Source organism: Salmo salar, chromosome ssa18, assembly GCF_905237065.1.
Source record: "Salmo salar chromosome ssa18, Ssal_v3.1, whole genome shotgun sequence".
Classification (NCBI taxonomy): Eukaryota; Metazoa; Chordata; class Actinopteri; order Salmoniformes; family Salmonidae; genus Salmo; species Salmo salar.
In genome coordinates, this window is record NC_059459.1 from 55,675,938 (window position 1) to 55,695,760 (window position 19,823).

The 19,823-nt window shown below is 46.1% G+C and overlaps 1 protein-coding gene across 2 annotated transcripts in view; it reads right to left on the bottom strand.

Annotated features, from left to right (window-relative positions):
• The window catches only part of LOC106577504 (ankyrin-2), a 255,844-nt gene that overhangs the window by 161,865 nt on the left and 74,156 nt on the right, over window positions 1-19,823 (bottom strand). Inside the window, exon 1 of one of the 2 annotated variants that reach the window (XM_045701294.1) lies at window positions 16,922-17,190. The exons of the other annotated variant lie outside the window; for it this stretch is intronic. Coding sequence (XP_045557250.1) covers window positions 16,922-17,008 — 87 coding nt within the window. The 5' untranslated portion in view covers window positions 17,009-17,190. Of the gene's footprint in view, window positions 1-16,921; window positions 17,191-19,823 lie in introns of those variants that run through there. 2 annotated transcript variants of the gene reach the window in all.

The following is a 19,823-nucleotide window of genomic DNA, read 5'->3' on the forward strand; positions in this document are numbered from 1 at the left end:
AGGATAAAGGCTTCCATGATAACCTGTTTGGAAAATGTACTATTATATTTGTTGCTAATCTGATGCAGCACATGTTATAAAGGGCCTGCATTAGTGCTGGCATTGGGGAAGAAAAACAAAATGTCCCTGGTCTTGTCATTTGTTTGGGGGTGTGAAGAGGGGATCCCGGATACCCATGGTAATCCCTAGCACTGACTGATACTGCCACGGTGGAGCACAGGGCCCATATTCATAAAGCGTCTCAGAGTAGGAGTGCTGATCTGGGACCAGCTTTGCCTTTTAGATTATAATGTATGAATAGGGGGGGGATCTGATTATAGATCATCACTCCTACTGAGTCAGGCCTAAGTGCTGCTTACACAATGTACATAGTTCCCTGAACAGCATGAGTGTAACCAGGCACAGTGCAACCAGGAACAATGCAACCAGGCACAGTGAAACCAGGCACAGTGAAACCAGGCACAGTGAAACCAGGCACAGTGCAACCAGGCACAGTGAAACCAGGCACAGTGAAACCAGGCACAACGCAACCAGGCACAGCGAAACCAGGCACAACGCAACCAGGCACAGCGCAACCAGGCACAGTGAAACCAGGCACAACGCAACCAGGCACAGTGCAACCAGGCACAGTGCAACCAGGCACAACGCAACCAGGCACAGCGAAACCAGGCACAGTGCAACCAGGCACAGTGCAACCAGGCACAATGCAACCAGGCACAATGCAACCAGGCACAGCGAAACCAGGCACAGTGCAACCAGGCACAGTGAAACCAGGCACAATGCAACCAGGCACAGCGAAACCAGGCACAGTGCAACCAGGCACAGTGAAACCAGGCACAATGCAACCAGGCACAATGCAACCAGGCACAATGCAACCAGGCACAATGCAACCAGGCACAATGCAACCAGGCACAATGCAACCAGGCACAATGCAACCAGGCACAGCGCAACCAGGCACAATGCAACCAGGCACAGCGCAACCAGGCACAGTGCAACCAGGCACAGTGAAACCAGGCACAGTGCAACCAGGCACAGTGAAACCAGGCACAACGCAACCAGGCACAGTGAAACCAGGCACAACGCAACCAGGCACAGTGCAACCAGGCACAGTGAAACCAGGCACAACGCAACCAGGCACAGTGCAACCAGGCACAGTGCAACCAGGCACAGTGCAACCAGGCACAACGCAACCAGGCACAGTGCAACCAGGCACAGTGCAACCAGGCACAATGCAACCAGGCACAATGCAACCAGGCACAATGCAACCAGGCACAGTGCAACCAGGCACAATGCAACCAGGCACAACGCAACCAGGCACAGCGCAACCAGGCACAGTGCAACCAGGCACAGTGAAACCAGGCACAATGCAACCAGGCACAATGCAACCAGGCACAGTGCAACCAGGCACAGTGCAACCAGGCACAGTGAAACCAGGCACAACGCAACCAGGCACAGTGCAACCAGGCACAATGCAACCAGGCACAGCGCAACCAGGCACAGCGCAACCAGGCACAGTGCAACCAGGCACAGTGCAACCAGGCACAACGCAACCAGGCACAGTGCAACCAGGCACAATGCAACCAGGCACAATGCAACCAGGCACAATGCAACCAGGCACAGTGCAACCAGGCACAACGCAACCAGGCACAATGCAACCAGGCACAGTGAAACCAGGCACAGTGAAACCAGGCACAGTGAAACCAGGCACAGTGAAACCAGGCACAGTGAAACCAGGCACAGTGCAACCAGGCACAGTGAAACCAGGAACAAGCAGGGCTCAAGCGGCTGTAAGTAGACCCACTGTGATTGGTGTTGGGGTGGAATGCGTGTGATTGTCAATGTCTCCTCCGTCCATTTCCTCGACATGCAAGGCAATCACAAACATCAGATTCTCTCAGTGAGGGCTATCAGACTGTTATAAGAAATGTCAGTTCAATCCCGATATGACATTTAATAAAAAAACTGAACTTGAACAGGCATGAGTGATTAAGTCCTTTCTGATTGGACAGATGGTTTGTTAGCGGGGTGCCCATGTGTGAGAACTGCAACATGCTGGGTAACTGTTGCTATTGGTTAGATCGGAACTCTGTCAGCCCTAGGGACGTCAACGCGTTCCCCCCATTGGATGAAAAGTTATCAATCCCTCCCCCGTTTCACAGTACTGAGCAGCCATATGTTCTCACAGCTGTCAATCATATTCTCACATTCTATCCTCACAGAAGGAGAAACGATTTAACAAAATGTCTCCATCTCAGTTGAGAGCTGCTCTGAGCATCACATGTTGAAGCATTACTGGAAAGAACTGGGAGATGAGCAGGAGGAGATAAGCAGGGTAAAATGTCACCAAGGCCATCTGTGTACTAATAGGCAGTCAGTGGGGGAAGGCAGAGGGAGAGAGAGAGAAAGGGGAGGATCGAGAGAGACAGACCCTGTGACATATCAGAGGTCGTTGACCTTAAAATGACAGTGGAGACACTGGCGTGAACCGTGAGCGTGTGAGTACGAATGCATCTTTGTCTGGTTAGAGGCCTCGTCATCGTCTGAATGCCCCTCTGCCGATTAGGGAAGAAGAGAGAGTGAAAACTATAGTGTTGTGGCAGAACAGAGACAGAGATGTGTGTCGAAATAGAAATAGAGCGTGAGAGAAAGAGAGAACAACACAAATTCACTACGGGCGTGGAAAAGTGTGTGTGTTAAACGTGCTCTCAGTCTACCCTGGCTGTGCTCTCTCCTTGTCGACAGATCAAACAGTGGGTGTACGACCTGATTTGGAGCGGAGGCTGCTAGCTACTGATGTCAACGCTCCGCTGAAAATGAAGACCACCTCCCTTACTCCTCTCCTACCCTCTTCCACTCTTTCTTTACATCTTCTTCAACTTGACTGAGCTAAAATTCATCCCCCCCTTCCCGAACACCACACACTCCTACCCATCCCCACCTCCATGTCTCTACCCTGTCTTTCTTTTGTTCTTTATGCTTTCCGTCCCACCTCTAACACAGTTTAGCCCATACAGCATAGGCCTACATCAAGCCCTAGTGATAATTCACCCAAACTGACTTATAATCAATAAATATTCATTTTACACAATATTGTCCAAATCAGTCACAACTCCAATCAAGTCCCCCAGTCAAATCAAGCTACCTATTCATAAATATCCTTCACAGGTTCATACACATAAATGGTATTCCATTTCATAAAAATTTAAAAAGTACATTGTCAGTGTAGCCCACTAAACTTTTGTCACTCAATAGTATTGTATTAACAATCTCAACACACAATATCCCTTTAATTGTAGCGCAAGTATTTGCTTTTTACTCAATAGCTGTTGAATGAAACAGCCAATGAAAAAGGTTTGTTTTCTGAGGAAGTCAATTCAGACTTACTTTCACTCTCCCCTGCCATACACCCCACCTCACCTCTCCCCTCCCATACACCCCACCACACCTCTCCCCTGCCATACACCCCACCACACCTCTCCCCTGCCATACACCCCACCTCACCTCTCCCCTGCCATACACCCCACCTCATCTCACCTCTCCCCTACCATACACCCCACCTCACCCCGCCATACACCCCACCTCTCCCCTACCATACACCCCACCTCACCTCTCTCCTGCCATACACCCAACCTTACCTCTCCCCTGCCATACACCCAACCTCACCTTTCCCCTGCCATACACCCCCCCTCACCCCTACCATACACCAAACCTTACCTCTCCCCTGCCATACACCCAACCTTACCTCTCCCCTGCCATACACCCCCCCCCTCACCCCTACCATACACCAAACCTTACCTCTCCCCTGCCATACACCCCACCTCACCTCTCCCCTGCCCTACCTCCCACCTCACCCCTACCATACACCTCACCTCTCCCCGCCATACCTTCCACCTCACCCCTACCATACACCTCACCTCTCCCCGCCATACACCCGACCTCACCTCTCCCCTACCATACACCCCACCTCACCTCTCTCCTGCCATACACCCAACCTTACCTCTCCCCTGCCATACACCCCACCTCACCTCTCCCCTGCCATACACCCCACCTCACCTCACCCCTACCATACACCCTACCTCACCTCTCCCCGCCATACACCCCACCTCACCCCTACCATACACCTCACCTCACCTCTCTCCTGCCATACACCCAACCGTACCTCTCCCCTGCCATACACCCAACCTTACCTCTCCCCTACCATACACCCCACCCCACCTCACCTCACCTCTCCCCTGACATGCACCTCACCTCTCCCCTGCCATACACCCCACCCCACCTCACCCCTGACATGCACACCACCTCACCTCACCTCTCCCCTGACATGCCCTCACACTCCTGTCCTGATCTCATTTTAACTACGGCACGTCCATAATCCGAGCCAGGATTTCAAATTTTCCAAGGAACACTGGAGAGGCTCCAGTAATGTTTTCTGTGGAGTAATGAGAGGGACAGGATGGATATATGACCTGGTGCCATATCAACAGGCCAGACCAGCTTTATGACCCACACTAAATCCCTCCACAAGGTATGTAGGGATCGATCAAAACAGTGGCCTTGGAATTTCATTAAATATAGGTCTACGAGATCTATACCATAAGTACATCTTCTGCTTCTACTCGAGTCTGTGAATGCATCTGTGCAGTAGTAGCCCTGAGGATGTTCTGTAATGGAATAATATGAACTGGAAAGGGAGAAAGAGGCACACTCTCACTCACAGACACACAGACACACACAAACACACACACACACACTGTGTGTTATCCAACTGTGTGTTACAAGCCCGAGGAGAAATGGCAAACAGCAGACCGCCTAATGGCTCTGTTTTCAGAAGAACAAATGATGGTTCATTTCATCTATTTGAAGATGAAACAATTAGGATTTATTTCATCCGTCTTTCATTTTTCCCATTGAATGTCTGGATGGAGGTTTGTCTAAACAATGATCTTATAAATAAGGTCCGAATATTGGGTAAGGTTAGCTGATCCTAGATCTGTAAGGACCCCGAGTGTTTTGCAAAGGCTCTGAGGAGATTGTTGCTCATTTAATATGGAAAAAGGAAAGCCTCTGAATCATTCAGGAGAATGGAATCCCACTCTGGAAAACACTCTCCATAAATTGTATGAATACCCATGCAGCTCAGTGAGAGAATATAGACAGAGAGAGAGAGAGAGAGAGAGCGCTCAATGCATCCAACAAAATCCGTATTGGCCCATCACATAACGGGGAGTGGGGGAACCTGAATTGAGTTACTGTATGATGGCACTCTTGTGCATTTCTCTATGCCGTTTTTCACAGTGGTGCCGCCATATATCTCAATAATGGCCAGGGCACAGCGGATAAAACCTGGGTGATACGCTTTAGGGCACACACAGAGAAAAAAACCCACACACACTCACACAGCCCGGCACTGTAAGTCATTTTGGATGTATACACCCACACATAAGGGTGAGTTACAACCCAGTGAGATGGGCTTTGACTGCAGTCTAATTTCGCCTGCCTTTTTCTGTTCTATTGGGAGCTCCTCCAGAGTACTCAGTCCCATAAAGGCATACTTTATTTACCAGGAAATGAGGGGCAAGAAAATAAGAAAACCCACTTACACACGGCTATTCAGCTGAAATTACACCCGCACACTTAGATCTGGTCGAGTTAATGGGATTAGGGTTGTCACCATACTCAGATGTATCGTGGCAAGGAAACAAAACATGAAGCAGACAAAATTTCCTGAGGAAAACAGTCCTAATGTTGGAAACAAGCAGCCTTATGTTGTCACCCAGAATCTCATGTTTCTTAGCACACAATATTTGACATACACAAAGAGTTTAGTCTGCTTTGTGTTTTCCTTTTTGCCAAGGACAATCAGGTATTGTGGTATCGTGACAACCCTAAATGGGATTGTATGTGCTTTCAGGATTAGGATTTTAAGCACACACACACACACACACACACACACACACACACACACACACACACACACACACACACACGCATTACTATTTCAAGATGTAATTGTGCTGTAGTGATGTCCTGAGGAGGTGTGTGTGTGTGTGTGTGTGTGTGTGTGTGTGTGTGCGCGCTGTGGGTCAGAGGTTGAAGCAACAACATTAAGCAAACTCTTCCAATTTTTGACCAATTTTTGACATGTGTTTTTTCCTCAGGAATTGTATTTATAGATTTTAGATGCGTATGAAAATGTGTTTATTTTAGCACTGCTTAGACCACTGCGCCACGCAGTTCACAATTCTTTAGCAAGCAGGAAGAGTACTTGATGATACTTTGGAAACGGCACATTATTTTTTATTATTTTGTTTTAAGCCTAACCCTAACCTTAACCCCTCGTAATTAAAACCTAAACTTAACCCATTGAGAGTTGTTTGTGTTTTAACCCTGTAACCACGCAGAATTAATAGGTCAAAAATCAGCTAAGTATGGCAAACTCCGAAGTGAAATAAAGAGATCAAGTTGGATGAGATAGTGAAAAAACCCACCAAATACCTTTATAATTTCGGAAAAAAATAAAAGCTAATTTACCAACATTTCTGAAAATGGATATATAGCGTTTTGGAAAGAAACTCTTCATATCCTTCCAACCAGTGTAAGTTATGACAGGATCCTTGTCTCAAGCCCTCCCTCCTGAGGAGCGTATGACTACTCTTGATGGAACTATCTGGAACGTGACGAGAGTAAACTTGCCATGGGAACAGGACGGAGAGACTGGAGACACGAGTTCAAAACAGAGGCATAACCATATGAAGAAAAGATGGAGGAGTAGCTAGAGAGGGTCGGAAGATAATGAGAGAGAGAGGGAGAGAGAGGGAGGGAGAGAGAGAGGGAGAGACAGATTGAGAAATGGAGTGGTAACACGACAGAGAGAAATAAAGCAATACAGAAGTAGCAACAGGGAAACGGATGGGGAGTGATAATGGAATTACAGAGAGAGAGAGAGGGAAACAAAGAAAGAGAGAATGTGAGGGAGAGAGGGTATGAGAACAAAGGAGGATAGAAATAGCTACAGAGAGAGAGAGGGAGAGAAGAGAGAGAGAAAGATGCAAACAGTGGTTACCAAATTAACCTGCCACAGTGACGATATATGAGGAGCAGAGGTCAACGAAAATACTGCTTCTGGGTTAAACCACCCACAGAGAGAGAGAGAGCGAGAGAGAACAATACACACACATTAACGTTACACATTAACCCCCCCCCACACACACACACATATGCACACATACACATGAACATTCACAGAAAACACACACATGAACATTCACAGAAAACACACACACACGAACATTCACAGAAAATAAACATGCACCCACGCACACAGACATGTGCGCACACACAAAACACACTACCAACCCTCTGAAAACAGCTTCGTGAGAGCTTCATTTATGCTTCATAAGAGGGGAACCAACTCATCTCAACTAAATCGTGTTCACCTTCAAGGACACAAACAGGTCCCAGCACTCTTACAGTCCTCAGCATTTTGACCAGTACCTCCCAGTAGCTTCGGTCCAAAACGCCGAACGTCACCTGAACCAGAGAACCTAAATCGATCTGGAGCAGCACCGCTGGTTCCCCAGGCATTACTAGTGGATAGATCCCCCTCATCCATAATTAACGCTTGGCTGACTGGTCACACTGTCAGCATCATAGTCAGGAGGAAAGCAAAGCGCTCATTAAAGGTCAATGTAAGCACTTTCATATTTAGCCTTGCTAGTAGCTACGGCACACAAGCGTCGCTTTATGGATGTCATTCTCTGGCTGAGTTCAAAATGGCACCCTATTCCCTATATAGTGCACTTGTTTTGACCCCATGGGCCCTGGGTCAAAATACTGTGTCATTTGGGATGCAACCTCTGTCAACGCTTGGACCACTGTAGTGTGTCCACTTTAGATGGGGTCAATCTCTGCTGATCTAACTTCACATGAATATAAATAGAATGGAGAAAAAAAACACTGCTCAATTCAAATGACTTGAAAGCCAGGATTCAGAGGTAGCCTTTTCATTCTTAATGGGAAAATGTATTGAGGTGAAATTGAACCCAATCTCTGCTGTGTATTATTCACAGTCCCATTGATACCCCGTAACCATGACATATTTAGCTAATGAGCTAGTGAGCTGCCAAATATGATTCAGGTATCACTTATCAATGTGCAGCAGCACAGCTTTTTGTGTCCATAATCACAGAGTTGGAGAACAAAGCTAGCTGATGAAGCAGCACTTTAAAAACAACACTGTCCCACTTCCCTCAGTGATAGGCTGTTATGATGGGCTCGGTCACCGGGTACTCTATGGAGCAGAGAGATTGATGGTCTTTATTATACTTCAAGACCTCTCGTAAACCACACATCCTGGCAGCCTCCACCAGCCCCCCCCCCCCCCGAAGCAGACAGAGAGTAAACAGAGCGGGAGACCCTCCCCGCCCAACGGCTCACACTCTTTCTCGCTCTCATTCTCTTCATCATATCTTCATCTGTTTTCTGTCTGTCTGCATGTTGATTCTTCTTACCTTTACTTTACCCTTTCTTCCCTCTCTCTTTCTCTGCCTCTCTCTCTTTTTCCCCTCTCTCTGTCAATAGACGGTAGCATCCCTCTGCTGAGCTGGAGGTACGAGGGATGTTTGTGGCTAGATGAGAGAGGGAGAGAAGGAGAGCGGGGCGGGGCAGAGTGCTAATGCTAGATCCTCACATTTGATTGAACAAGAGAATATTCCAGACAAACAGATGAGCGAGCGTGCGCACACACACACACACACACACACACACACACACACACACACACACACACACACACACACACACACACTGCCAAAAATGATTGTTTAATTATTTTTCTTTCCCACTACACATATTGGTATCTGGGTATCCGTTTATTGTATATAATGAAATTCCCTCCTTTATTTCTCTCTCACCAATCCCTCTCTCCTTCCCTCCATCTCCAATCAATGCAGGACCACATCCACTGAGGGAATTTTAGCTATCCAGGAAACAGCCCCGCCCTGCCTAGCAGCAGCAACAATGCCAATCTGCCTCCTACACCATAGAGAGAAGAATTCATGTTGGTTTGCTTTGCTTGAGTTCAATTTACTTTAAGGTATGTACTGTTAATTGTTAAAGCGCGGTAATTTCAATTCTTGGTTAGTGTCTGTAGTGACCATGTCTGTGTACATCTGTTGAGGTAAGGAGAACGTGAATCTACATAAATGGGGAACCTTGAAAACAGGACCCCAATCAACAAAACAATGACCACTATAATGTACTAATTGCACTTCGAAACTGGCCTTTGTAGAGCATATGACATGCCATTAGCAAAGGGACCTTTGTGGCATTATGGTTCATGGTTGCCATGGTGATGCCCGAGTGTATTTGCTATCGCCCATCTGTGTTTTTGTTGCCCGGAGGTTCTGAAGAGAGACCGCGTGGGAGGGTCAATGGAGAAACACACGCATGCAAACACACATACACCTTTATCACTACTATCCAATTTACAACTCCAACATTTTCTGTCACACACAGAGAAGCTGTTGAACTGATGCCATCGTCTCATCAATGTTAGTCTGGAGTCAAAGCTCCTAACTCCTAACCCTGCTTCAGCTATCAGGCTTTCGACAGCGAGGACACAACAAGAGAGAACCCCAAACAGGAAGTCACTGGTCTTGCATTGCCATACCTCCAAAATCACGTCGCTGTCATGCCTACTTTGGCGTCTGGATCATTTTGTATTGCAAAAACTGTTTGAATGGTCCGCTGGGAGCATTTCAAGAACACTACCCCCACATGTCCGTTTGGTGTTATGTTCGTCACTGTTTTCAGACCGGGAAGGACACATTTTGTTCCGTATGCTAGCTTGCAACATTGCAAACAATGGAAGAAACGCTGTAGGAAAAAGGGAATTCTGTTTTGCCAGAAGTGGGCTGTATACACAAAATAGATTTCCCAGCCACCCTCACGCACTGTTGTACCTACGACACTAATCTAGTGAGCACTATTGGAGCTCCGCCAAAGCAAGGCATTTGATTGGTTTGGCATGTTGCGAAGCGTCACTGATTTACACCGGGTCCCAACCACTAACTATTTTTCTGCGATGAGCTTCCCAAGGCTTCCCGTTTTCGATTCATCGACGAGGCTACTGAGTCACAAACACACACACACGTACATGGGGGCCCGTTACAGGCCAATGGAGCATAATCATTTTGTATTGCTCTTTACAATGGAGGCAGTAAGGTTGTAGAGTTGCAGACAACTGAACACAGAGAGCATATAGAGACTAAAGAAAACCATCACTTTCTCTTCACTGCTTTTAACCGGTGAAGATGAGCGGTGAACAAGAACACCTGAAGGCAGTTAGTTCTGTGAGGCCCATCCTCCGTATCATGCCATCAAATTGTCCGGAGAGTTATTCCGCTGCAAAACAAAGCGGACACTCAAGCAACCCAGTAATTCTGCGAGGGCAGTCGTTGCGCCAACTCTGCGATACAGTGCCTTGCAAAAGTATTCATACCCTTTGGTGTTTTTCCTATTTTGTTGCATTACAACCTGTAATTTAAATAGATTTTTATTTGGATTTCATGTAACAGACATACACAAAATAGTCCAAATTGGTGAAGTGAAATGAAAAAAAATTACTTGTTTAAAAAAAATCTAAAAAAATTAAAAACGGAAAAGTCGTGAATGCATAGGTATTCACCCCCTTTGCTATGAAGCCCCTAAATAAGATCTGGTGCAGCCAATTACCTTCAGAAGTCACATAATAAGTTAAATAAAGTCCACCTGTGTGCAATCTAAGTGTCGCATGATCTGTCACATGATCTCAGTATATATACACCTGTTCTGAAAGGCCCCAGAGTCTGCAACACCACTAAGCAAGGGGCACCACCAAGCAAGTGGCACCATGAAGACCAAGGAGCTCTCCAAACAGCTTCTATCTTAAGGCCATCAGACTGCTAAACAGTAATCACTAACTCAGAGAGCCTGCTGCCTACATTGAGACCAAATCACTGGCCACTTTAATAAATGGATCACTAGTCACTTTAAACAATGCCACTCTAAATAATGCCACTTTAATAATGTTTACATATCTTACATTACTCATATCACATGTCTATACTGTATTTTATACAATTTATTGCACCTTGCCTATGCCACTCGGCTATCGCTCATCCATATACTTACATGTACATATTCTCATTCACCCCTTTAGATTTGTTTGTATTAGGTAGTTGTTGGGGAATTGTCAGATTACTTGTTAGATATTACTGCACTGTCGGAACTAGAAGCATAAGCAGTTCACTACATTCGCATTAACATCTGCTAACGATGTGTATGTGACAAATAACATTTTATTTTATTTTGAACAGGTCAGGGACAAAATTTTGTGGAGAAGTACATATCAGGGTTGGGTTATAAAAAAATATCAGAAACTTTGAACATCCCACGGAGCACTATTAAATCCATTATAAAAAAATTGAAAGAATATGGCACCACAACAAACCTGCCAAGAGAGGGCAGTCCACCAAAACTCACAGACCAGGCAAGGAGGGCATTAATCAGAGAGGCAACAAAGAGACCAAAGATAACCCTGAAGGAGCTGCAAAGCTCCACAGCGGAGATTGGAGTATCTGTCCATAGAACCACTTTAATCCACACACTCCACAGAGCTGGGCTTTACGGAAGAGTGGACAGAAAAAAGCAATCGCTTAAAGAAAAAAATAAGCAAACACGTTTGGTGTTCGCCAAAAGGCATGTGGGAGACTCCCAAAACATATGGCAGAAGGTACTCTGGTCAGATGAGACTACAATTTAGCTTTTTGGCCATCAAGGAAAACACTATGTCTGGCGCAAACACAACAACTCTCATCACCCTGAGAATATCATCCCCACAGTGAAGCATGGTGGTGGCAGCATCATGCTGTGAGAATGTTTTTCATCAGCAGGGACTGGGAAACTGGTCAGAATTGAAGGAATGATGGATGGCACTAAATACAGGGAAATTCTTGAGGGAAACCTGTTTCAGTCTTCCAGAGAATAGAGACTGGGACTGAGGTTCACCTTCCAGCAGGACAATGACACTCAGCATACTGCTAAAGCAACGCTCAAGTGGTTTAAGGGAAAACATTTAAATGTCTTGGAATGGCCTAGTCAAAGCCCAGACGTCAATCCAATTGAGAATCTGTGGTATGACTTAAAGATTGTTGTACACCAGCGGAACCCATCCAACTTGAAGGAGCTGGAATAGTTTTGCCTTGAAGAATGGGCAAACATCCCAGTGGCTAGATGTGCCAAGCTTACAGAGACATACCCCAAGTGACTTGCAGCTGTAATTGCTGCAAAAGGTGGCTCTACAAAGTATTGACTTGGGAGGGGTGGGGGTGAATAGTTATGCTCGCTCAAGTTTTACATTATTTTGTCTAATTTCTTGTTTGTTTCACAATAAAAAATATTTTGCATCTTCAAAGTGGTAGGCATGTTGTGTAAATCAAATGATACAAACCCCCCCAAAAATCTATTTTAATTCCAGGTTGTAAGGCAACAAAATAGGAAAAATGCCAAGGGGGTGAATACTTTCGCAAGCCACTGTATCTCACTTTCCAATTTCCAACCACGGGAGTCCATATTTATTATGATTGGCTTTGTATCTGGTGCCATCTTTGTTGTTATTTGTTTATATTAGATTCAAATCTAATAGAAAGGGCTATGACTTTTTCTTGTGCATGTCACCTTTCCTGGTCAGTTCACATGGTCAGGAAAAACTCAGGGCCCTATATCATAAGATACTTGCTTTAAGTGAGATATCTGAGGAAGATTGCTTACACTAGCTCTCAGATAGACTTCACAGCAGCTGTTAACACTGCTTTGATAGTGATGATGCCCCGAGGCTACGTCTGCTATTGGCTCCATGCACCTGGATAGCTGGTGACACTGAGCCAATCAGGTAGCTAATTAGACTCCGTTTATTATTAATATCATTCATTTCATCTCTCCTATCATTGCTATGCAGACGACACACAATTAATCTTCTCCTTTCCCCCTTCTGATAACCAGGCGGCGAATCGCATCTCTGCATGTCTGTCAGACATATCAGTGTGGATGACGGATCACCAGCTCAAGCTGAACCTCGGCAAGACGGAGCTGCTCTTCCTCCCGGGGAAGGACTGCCCGTTCCATGATCTCGCCATCACGGTTGACAACTCCCTTGTGTCCTCCTCCCAGAGTGCTAAGAACCTTGGCGTGATCCTGGACAACACCCTGTCGTTCTCCACTAACATCAAGGCGGTGACCCGATCCTGTAGGTTCATGCTCCACAACATTCGCAGAGTACGACCCTGCCTCACACAGGAAGCGGCGCAGGTCCTAATCCAGGCACTTGTCATCTCCCGTCTGGATTACTGCAACTCGCTGTTGGATGGGCTCCCTGCCTGTGCCATTAAACCCCTACAACTCATCCAGAACGCCGCAGCCCGTCTGGTGTTCAACCTTCCCAAGTTCTCTCACGTCACCCCGCTCCTCCGCTCTCTCCACTGGCTTCCAGTTGAAGCTCGCATCCGCTACAAGACCATGGTGATTGCCTACGGAGCTGTGAAGGGAACGGCACCTCCATACCTTCAGGCTCTGATCAGGCCCTACACCCAAACAAGGGCACTGCGTTCATCCACCACTGGCCTGCTGGCCCCCCTACCTCTGAGGAAGCACAGTTCCCGCTCAGCTCAGTCAAAACTGTTCGCTGCTCTGGCACCCCAATGGTGGAACAAGCTCCCTCACGACGCCAGGACAGCGGAGTCAATCACCACCTTCCGGAGACACCTGAAACCCCACCTCTTTAAGGAATACCTAGGATAGGATAAAGTAATCCTTCTAACCCCCCCCCTTAAAATATTTAGATGCACTATTGTAAAGTGGTTGTTCCACTGGATATCATAAGGTGAATGCACCATTTTGTAAGTCGCTCTGGGTAAGAGCGTCTGCTAAATGACTTAAATGTAATGTAAATGTAAAATGTAAATTTCTACCCTCGGATCTTAGTTATATTGTTTAGGATGAGATTTTGAAAATAAATGATATCTTCAGTCGATGTATTAGCTATGTTTACTTAATTCTGATTGACAAGTCGATCAGAGAGAGTAGGGGGTAACAGAGTGACATAGACTGGAGATCACAGTGTTGACTTGCTACCCTCTTGAAAACAAACACATTCATTTTCTAACCATAATCCTGATATTAAAAGAAGCATATGAGTGTCTGTTTATAGACACAGGGACGAACAGGGGTGAAAATCCCTGAGCGTTGTTTCTTTCCACTGAAACAATCCACTGATACAGCAGTACAGGAGTAGGACAGCAGGAAGCCAGCCAGACCCTGAGCTCACACTGTACTCATCAGAACAGGACACCAACCTTCATCAGCATACAGCGTGTGTGTGTGTGTGTGTGTGTGTGTGTGTGTGTGTGTGTGTGTGTGTGTGTGTGTGTGTGTGTGTGTGTGTGTGTGTGTGTGTGTGTGTGTGTGTGAGCGTGCTATTGTACAGTTCCCAGGGCTTTAGGCCAGCAAGGGCATTTCAAAGACAGGAAATCAATCAGAAGGTAAAGCTGTAATTGGAGAAATGAAAAGATGAGATTAGAGTAGTGTACTTCAAAGGCATCAACACAGGTGAGCCAAGAACTCACTATGCTATACAACTGTGGTGACAGTGACGTCAACTTCCGATAAGTACCGCTGGGAGGGATGGAGGGAGGGAGGGAGGGAGGGAGGGAGAGATGGAGAGGGGAGAAGGAGGAGGAGATGGAGGGACAAAGAGGGGGAGAGGGGGAGAGGGAGTGTATCAATAATTTAAAATTGATTCCTAATCCTCCAACTACCTGAGTTCCACAGAGAAGGGAAAAAAACCTGGAACCAAATGTTATACATTCAGCTTTAATGTGATTCCAAAACCACCACCCGTTTTCACTCCACATAAAATCCATGTAGCTCCTTTAAAAAGGGCTTTTTTCCCCCTCCGGTCCATCCTCTAGCCTGTGGGTGTAAGCCTGAGCTACAGCAGAGACGGAGAGAGAGATAGGGAGAGCAAGAGAGAGAGAGTGTGTGTGTGTGTGTGTGTGTGTGTGTGTGTGTGTGTGTGTGTGTGAGAGAGAGATAGAGAGAGAAATAGAGATACCGATGTAGGATCTTAATTTGATCACTCTTTTGTTGCTGAGAATTTTCCTGCACAGCAGGAAATGCAAACTTGTAGTTTATTCAAGGTTTAAAATGGCTTCAAAGTTTGTAATTTCCACTTTAAAATGTCAGACTTGATTTACCGTAACAAAATTTTTTATCAACCCCTTATAAAAATGTCCATTAATATAATCCACATACTAATTCCCATTTCCTGTTGCTGCAGGAATATTTTCCTGCTGTAGCAAACTGGCTCAAATGAAGATCCTACATCTGGAGAGAGGGAGAGCGAGAGAGAGAGAGAGACACAGAGAGAGAGAGAGAGAGAGGGGGGGAGGGAGAGAGAGAGAGACACAGAGAGAGAGACAGAGAGACACAGAGAGAGAGAGACAGAGAGAGAGAGAGAGACAGAGACCATTCCTCTTTAATAAACCAACTAATGGGTGAAAGATAGTAGCCATGAGGAAGAGAGAAGATGCTAATAATATAACTATTCTCCATGAAGCCATCTCCCTTCATAAAGTTAGCTTCTTCACAGCAGGGAGGAAGGATGAAACCATATGAAACAGTTAGCTGAGAGAGAGAGAGAGAGAGAGAGAGAGAGAGAGAGAGAGAGAGAGAGAGGTAGGGCTGGGCGGTATAGTGTATTTTACTATATACCAGTATTGATGCATGCACCGGTTTGGCTTTTTACTTTACTTTCAATAACGGTATTTGAATGTTTTGGTTGGTAAATGTGATACGCCAACGTCCATTTTTATAGTTTTATACTTGAGTAACTCCTCCCTGGCATTTTCATTCGTTGTCATGTCAAACAGCACTGTATTCAAAGTGCCCACTATTATCTTCTAACTATAGAATTAGAATAATCATTATTTTTCCATGCGTCCAACAGTTGAAGTGTTTTGATCTAAATGAAATTGCAATCGCAATATTTGGTTAAAAATAAGGCCTACAATTTTTTGCCCATATCGTGCAGCCCTATGTGGCAGTGTGGAAATGATCGCAAATGAGTGCAGGAAATGCAGAAATTGCTGAAAATGATTGTTGGTTGAAGTTGAATTGAACAGTATAAAAGAAATCTGAATGTAGAGAGACCCATTGAAATCACTTAGAATGTATATTGCCACCCCAGGGTCACGCACTACTCATAAAACACTTTTATCACTCAAAAAATAAAATACCGTCAAATACTGTCAAAAAACAAAAACAAATACCGTGGTATAATATTTTGGCCATATCACCCAACCCTAGAGAGAGGAGAGAAGAGAGAGAAGAGAGAGAAGGGAGAGAAGGCTCCTAGGGGGATAAGGCAGCAAAAAAACAGAGAGAAAACCCGTATCAATACTTTTCCAACAGCTTTTCTGCAGGAGAGACCAGCCACACACACAGACACACACAGTATCCAGAGCGCGCATCAGCACAAATCAAGCCCATCAATGGAGCTTGAACCAACCACTCACACACACACCACACATTTCTCCCGACATCCTCCTAATGCGCCTGCTGCCTGCTCAAAGCAGAGCGCGGCCAGACACAGCAGCCGAGTAGCCCTGCGCTCCCACCAGCCAACTGCCCCAGCCACCAGGGACAGGAGCTGCAAGCAGTAGCTGCTTCCCACAAGCGGAGCTCCGGAGCCAGCTTGACAGACCTCAACCTCCCCCTGGACCTTCCAGCCGCTGGAGCTCAAGTGTTAATCCAGCATGAATGCTAACAAGCTAACCAGGCCAAAAAGCTGTCCAAGTTGCCCATGGAAACACATGTCTTTATTTACCTTTTTGGGTTTCCTCCTCCGCTGGCCAAGCCCGTTGAGCCTATCCCCGGCATCCATCTGGTAGTGGGACTGAGAGTCCTCGTTCATCCTCTCCCACCAATCCAACCACACTCGCTCACTTTCTTGTCCACTTTTTCTTTCTTTCTCTATTTTTGTCCTCCAGTGAAAACCACTCAAGTAGCGCTCTTCAGCTCTTCCCAACAAACAGAGCTCTACCCAACCTACCCGCACTCTTCAGTAGTCCACAGTGACTGTGTAACGACCAGCTAGCGAAGGGGGTGTGGTAGACCGAGAGAGAGAGAGAAAGAGAGGGAGGGAGGAGGGGGGGGCAAGAGAGCGAGAAGGGAGGGAGGGGGGAAGCACAATTGTGTTGCTATGGCAGTGGATGCCACCAATGTTTTTCTGAAGAGTGTGTGCTGGCGAACCAGATTTCAACCAGTCACGCACCATTACTCAATTTGCTTCTAGATTCTACCTTTTTTTCATAACAACGACAATGTAGATGGGGGAACCCAATGGGGCTAAACTAGTACAATGCAGCATAGAGTAGGGCCAACAAAGCCATATTAATGTTGGTTTTTTTCTGCTATATGTAGCTGGTTTTAACAAGCAACCGTGCTTTTAAAACGACTCATGAATGCCACAAACAGAGACACTATTACAATCAACATACAGTATCGCAACCTTATCCTCGTCACTTCCCTAAATAAAACCCAGTCTTCCGTTGTCTTGGTTTTCAAAGTGTACGTCTTAAATCTGTGTATACCCCAACCCCTCCCTAAACACAATCTAGGTTTTATTGGTGCCTTTGAAAACAGATTCTCTATGTCCTAATGATTGCCTTGGGCGATGACCAGGAGGCACCGCTATTGAAACAGCATCACATTAATGGAGATGAGAGCCCCCTCCTGTCTCTTCGCTAATTCATCCCTCCCTCACAAATTCATGATTTGGAGATCAAGAGAGATTTGTGCAAAAACGAGACGGAAATGTGGGGAAAGTGACTACACCCAGGCAGCGCTCTTTATCTCTCTCTCTCTCTATCTTTCTCTATGTCTTCCTCTCTCCTTTCCTCTCTCCCTCAATCTCCAACCCCTCTCCCCTATCTTTGTCTCTCTCCTTTTCCCTCCCTGATCCTCCCTCTCCCTGTCTCTCTCTCACTCTCTCGCTCTCTCTCTCTCTCTCTCTCTCCACCCCACACCTCCTCTCCTATATTCCACTCATCGCTTCCAAAAACCAGCATTCCGGGATGTGATTCCAGACTCTTCCTGCTCCAGTCTGGTGACTTCGCTCCAGACACCCTCTCTCCCCCGCCCCCTCTCTCCCCGCTGTCACCAGTAATCACCCCCAGTGACAGCTCCTATAGTTGGCCATGTGAGGTGACCATGCTGGAGGCCAGATATACATGTTAGTCATAACTCATAACTCATCCCTTTCTGGTGAGGTATACAACTGGGCCGGATGGCAGCTTATTAACCTACAAAGGGAAATGCATGTCAGCTATACAGTACACTAAAGGTACATGATACTGTAGGTGACCGGGTCCCACATATTCCACATTAGCCTAATGCTAACACTAATTACAGGGGAGGTTTAAGAGTTTAGTACATTATATGGTGCACAGATGAACCAGCCCAAGCCTCTCTGGTGCCAACACACACACACACACACACACACACACACACACACACACACACACACACACACACACACAGATCCATCTTGTCTGATAGATGCAGGAGTGTGTAAGATTGGGTGTCTGTAGGGAAGTGGTTGACATTGACTAGGTGTGTTTGTCTGAGTGTGCCTGCACTTGTGTGCCTGCATCATGCATTCATGTGTGTGTCTATCTCCTTGCTTGTCACCATTACCATCTCCTTTGGCACAGCACAACCCGCTATGCCAGAGGGGACGCCTGTGTGTGTTGGCACTGCCCGCTGTGTGGAGCGAGGGATGCTGGCAGAGCCAGATGGAGAAGAAGAGAAGGAGGGGGCCAGGGTCTGATCCTCTCCTCCTCTCCTTTCCCCCCTTTCTCTGACAAGTGCCAGATACACCATTCGTGTTGCGAACATCAATCAGTAATCATACTGCATTGGAGAGATGGAAACATCAATCAGTAATCATACTGCATTAGAGATGTGCAAACATCAATCAGTAATCATACTGCATCGGAGGTGGAAACATCAATCAGTAATCATACTGCATTAGAGATGTGCAAACATCAATCAGTAATCATACTGCATCGGAGAGGTGGAAACATCAATCAGTAATCATACTGCATCGGAGAGGTGGACACATCAATCATACTGCATCGGAGAGGTGGAAACATCAATCATACTGCATCGGAGAGGTGGAAACATCAATCAGTAATCATACTGCACCAGAAAGGTGGAAACATCAATAAGTAATCATACTGCATCGGAGAGGTGGAAACATCAATCAGTAATCATACTGCATCGGAGAGGTGGAAACATCAATCAGTAATCATACTGCATCGGAGAGGTGGAAACATCAATCGGTAATCATACTGCATGAGGGAGGAAACTGATCAACTGATAAACAATATAAGGATTCACGCTACGTTAGGTATCCCATCCTAATGAACTTGCCCATTTTCTTTTTCTCTCCGTTTCATTAAAGTGATTGATCAGAGATGGAGTAAGAGATATCAAACGATATCAAGAGATATCCAGAGACATCAAAAGGACCTATGTGAGAATGCTATTCAACGACTACAGCTCAGCCTTCAACCCCGTAGTGCTCTCCATCTCTGCTTATAGCTGTGTTACATGAAAGAGTCTTTATAGATAAAGGAGAGATCACAGAGATATCTATTCAACAGTAACCAGGAAGTAGGTTGCTCCTGTTGAAAAGGGCTTTCCCCCTCTCTAAGATTGGGCAA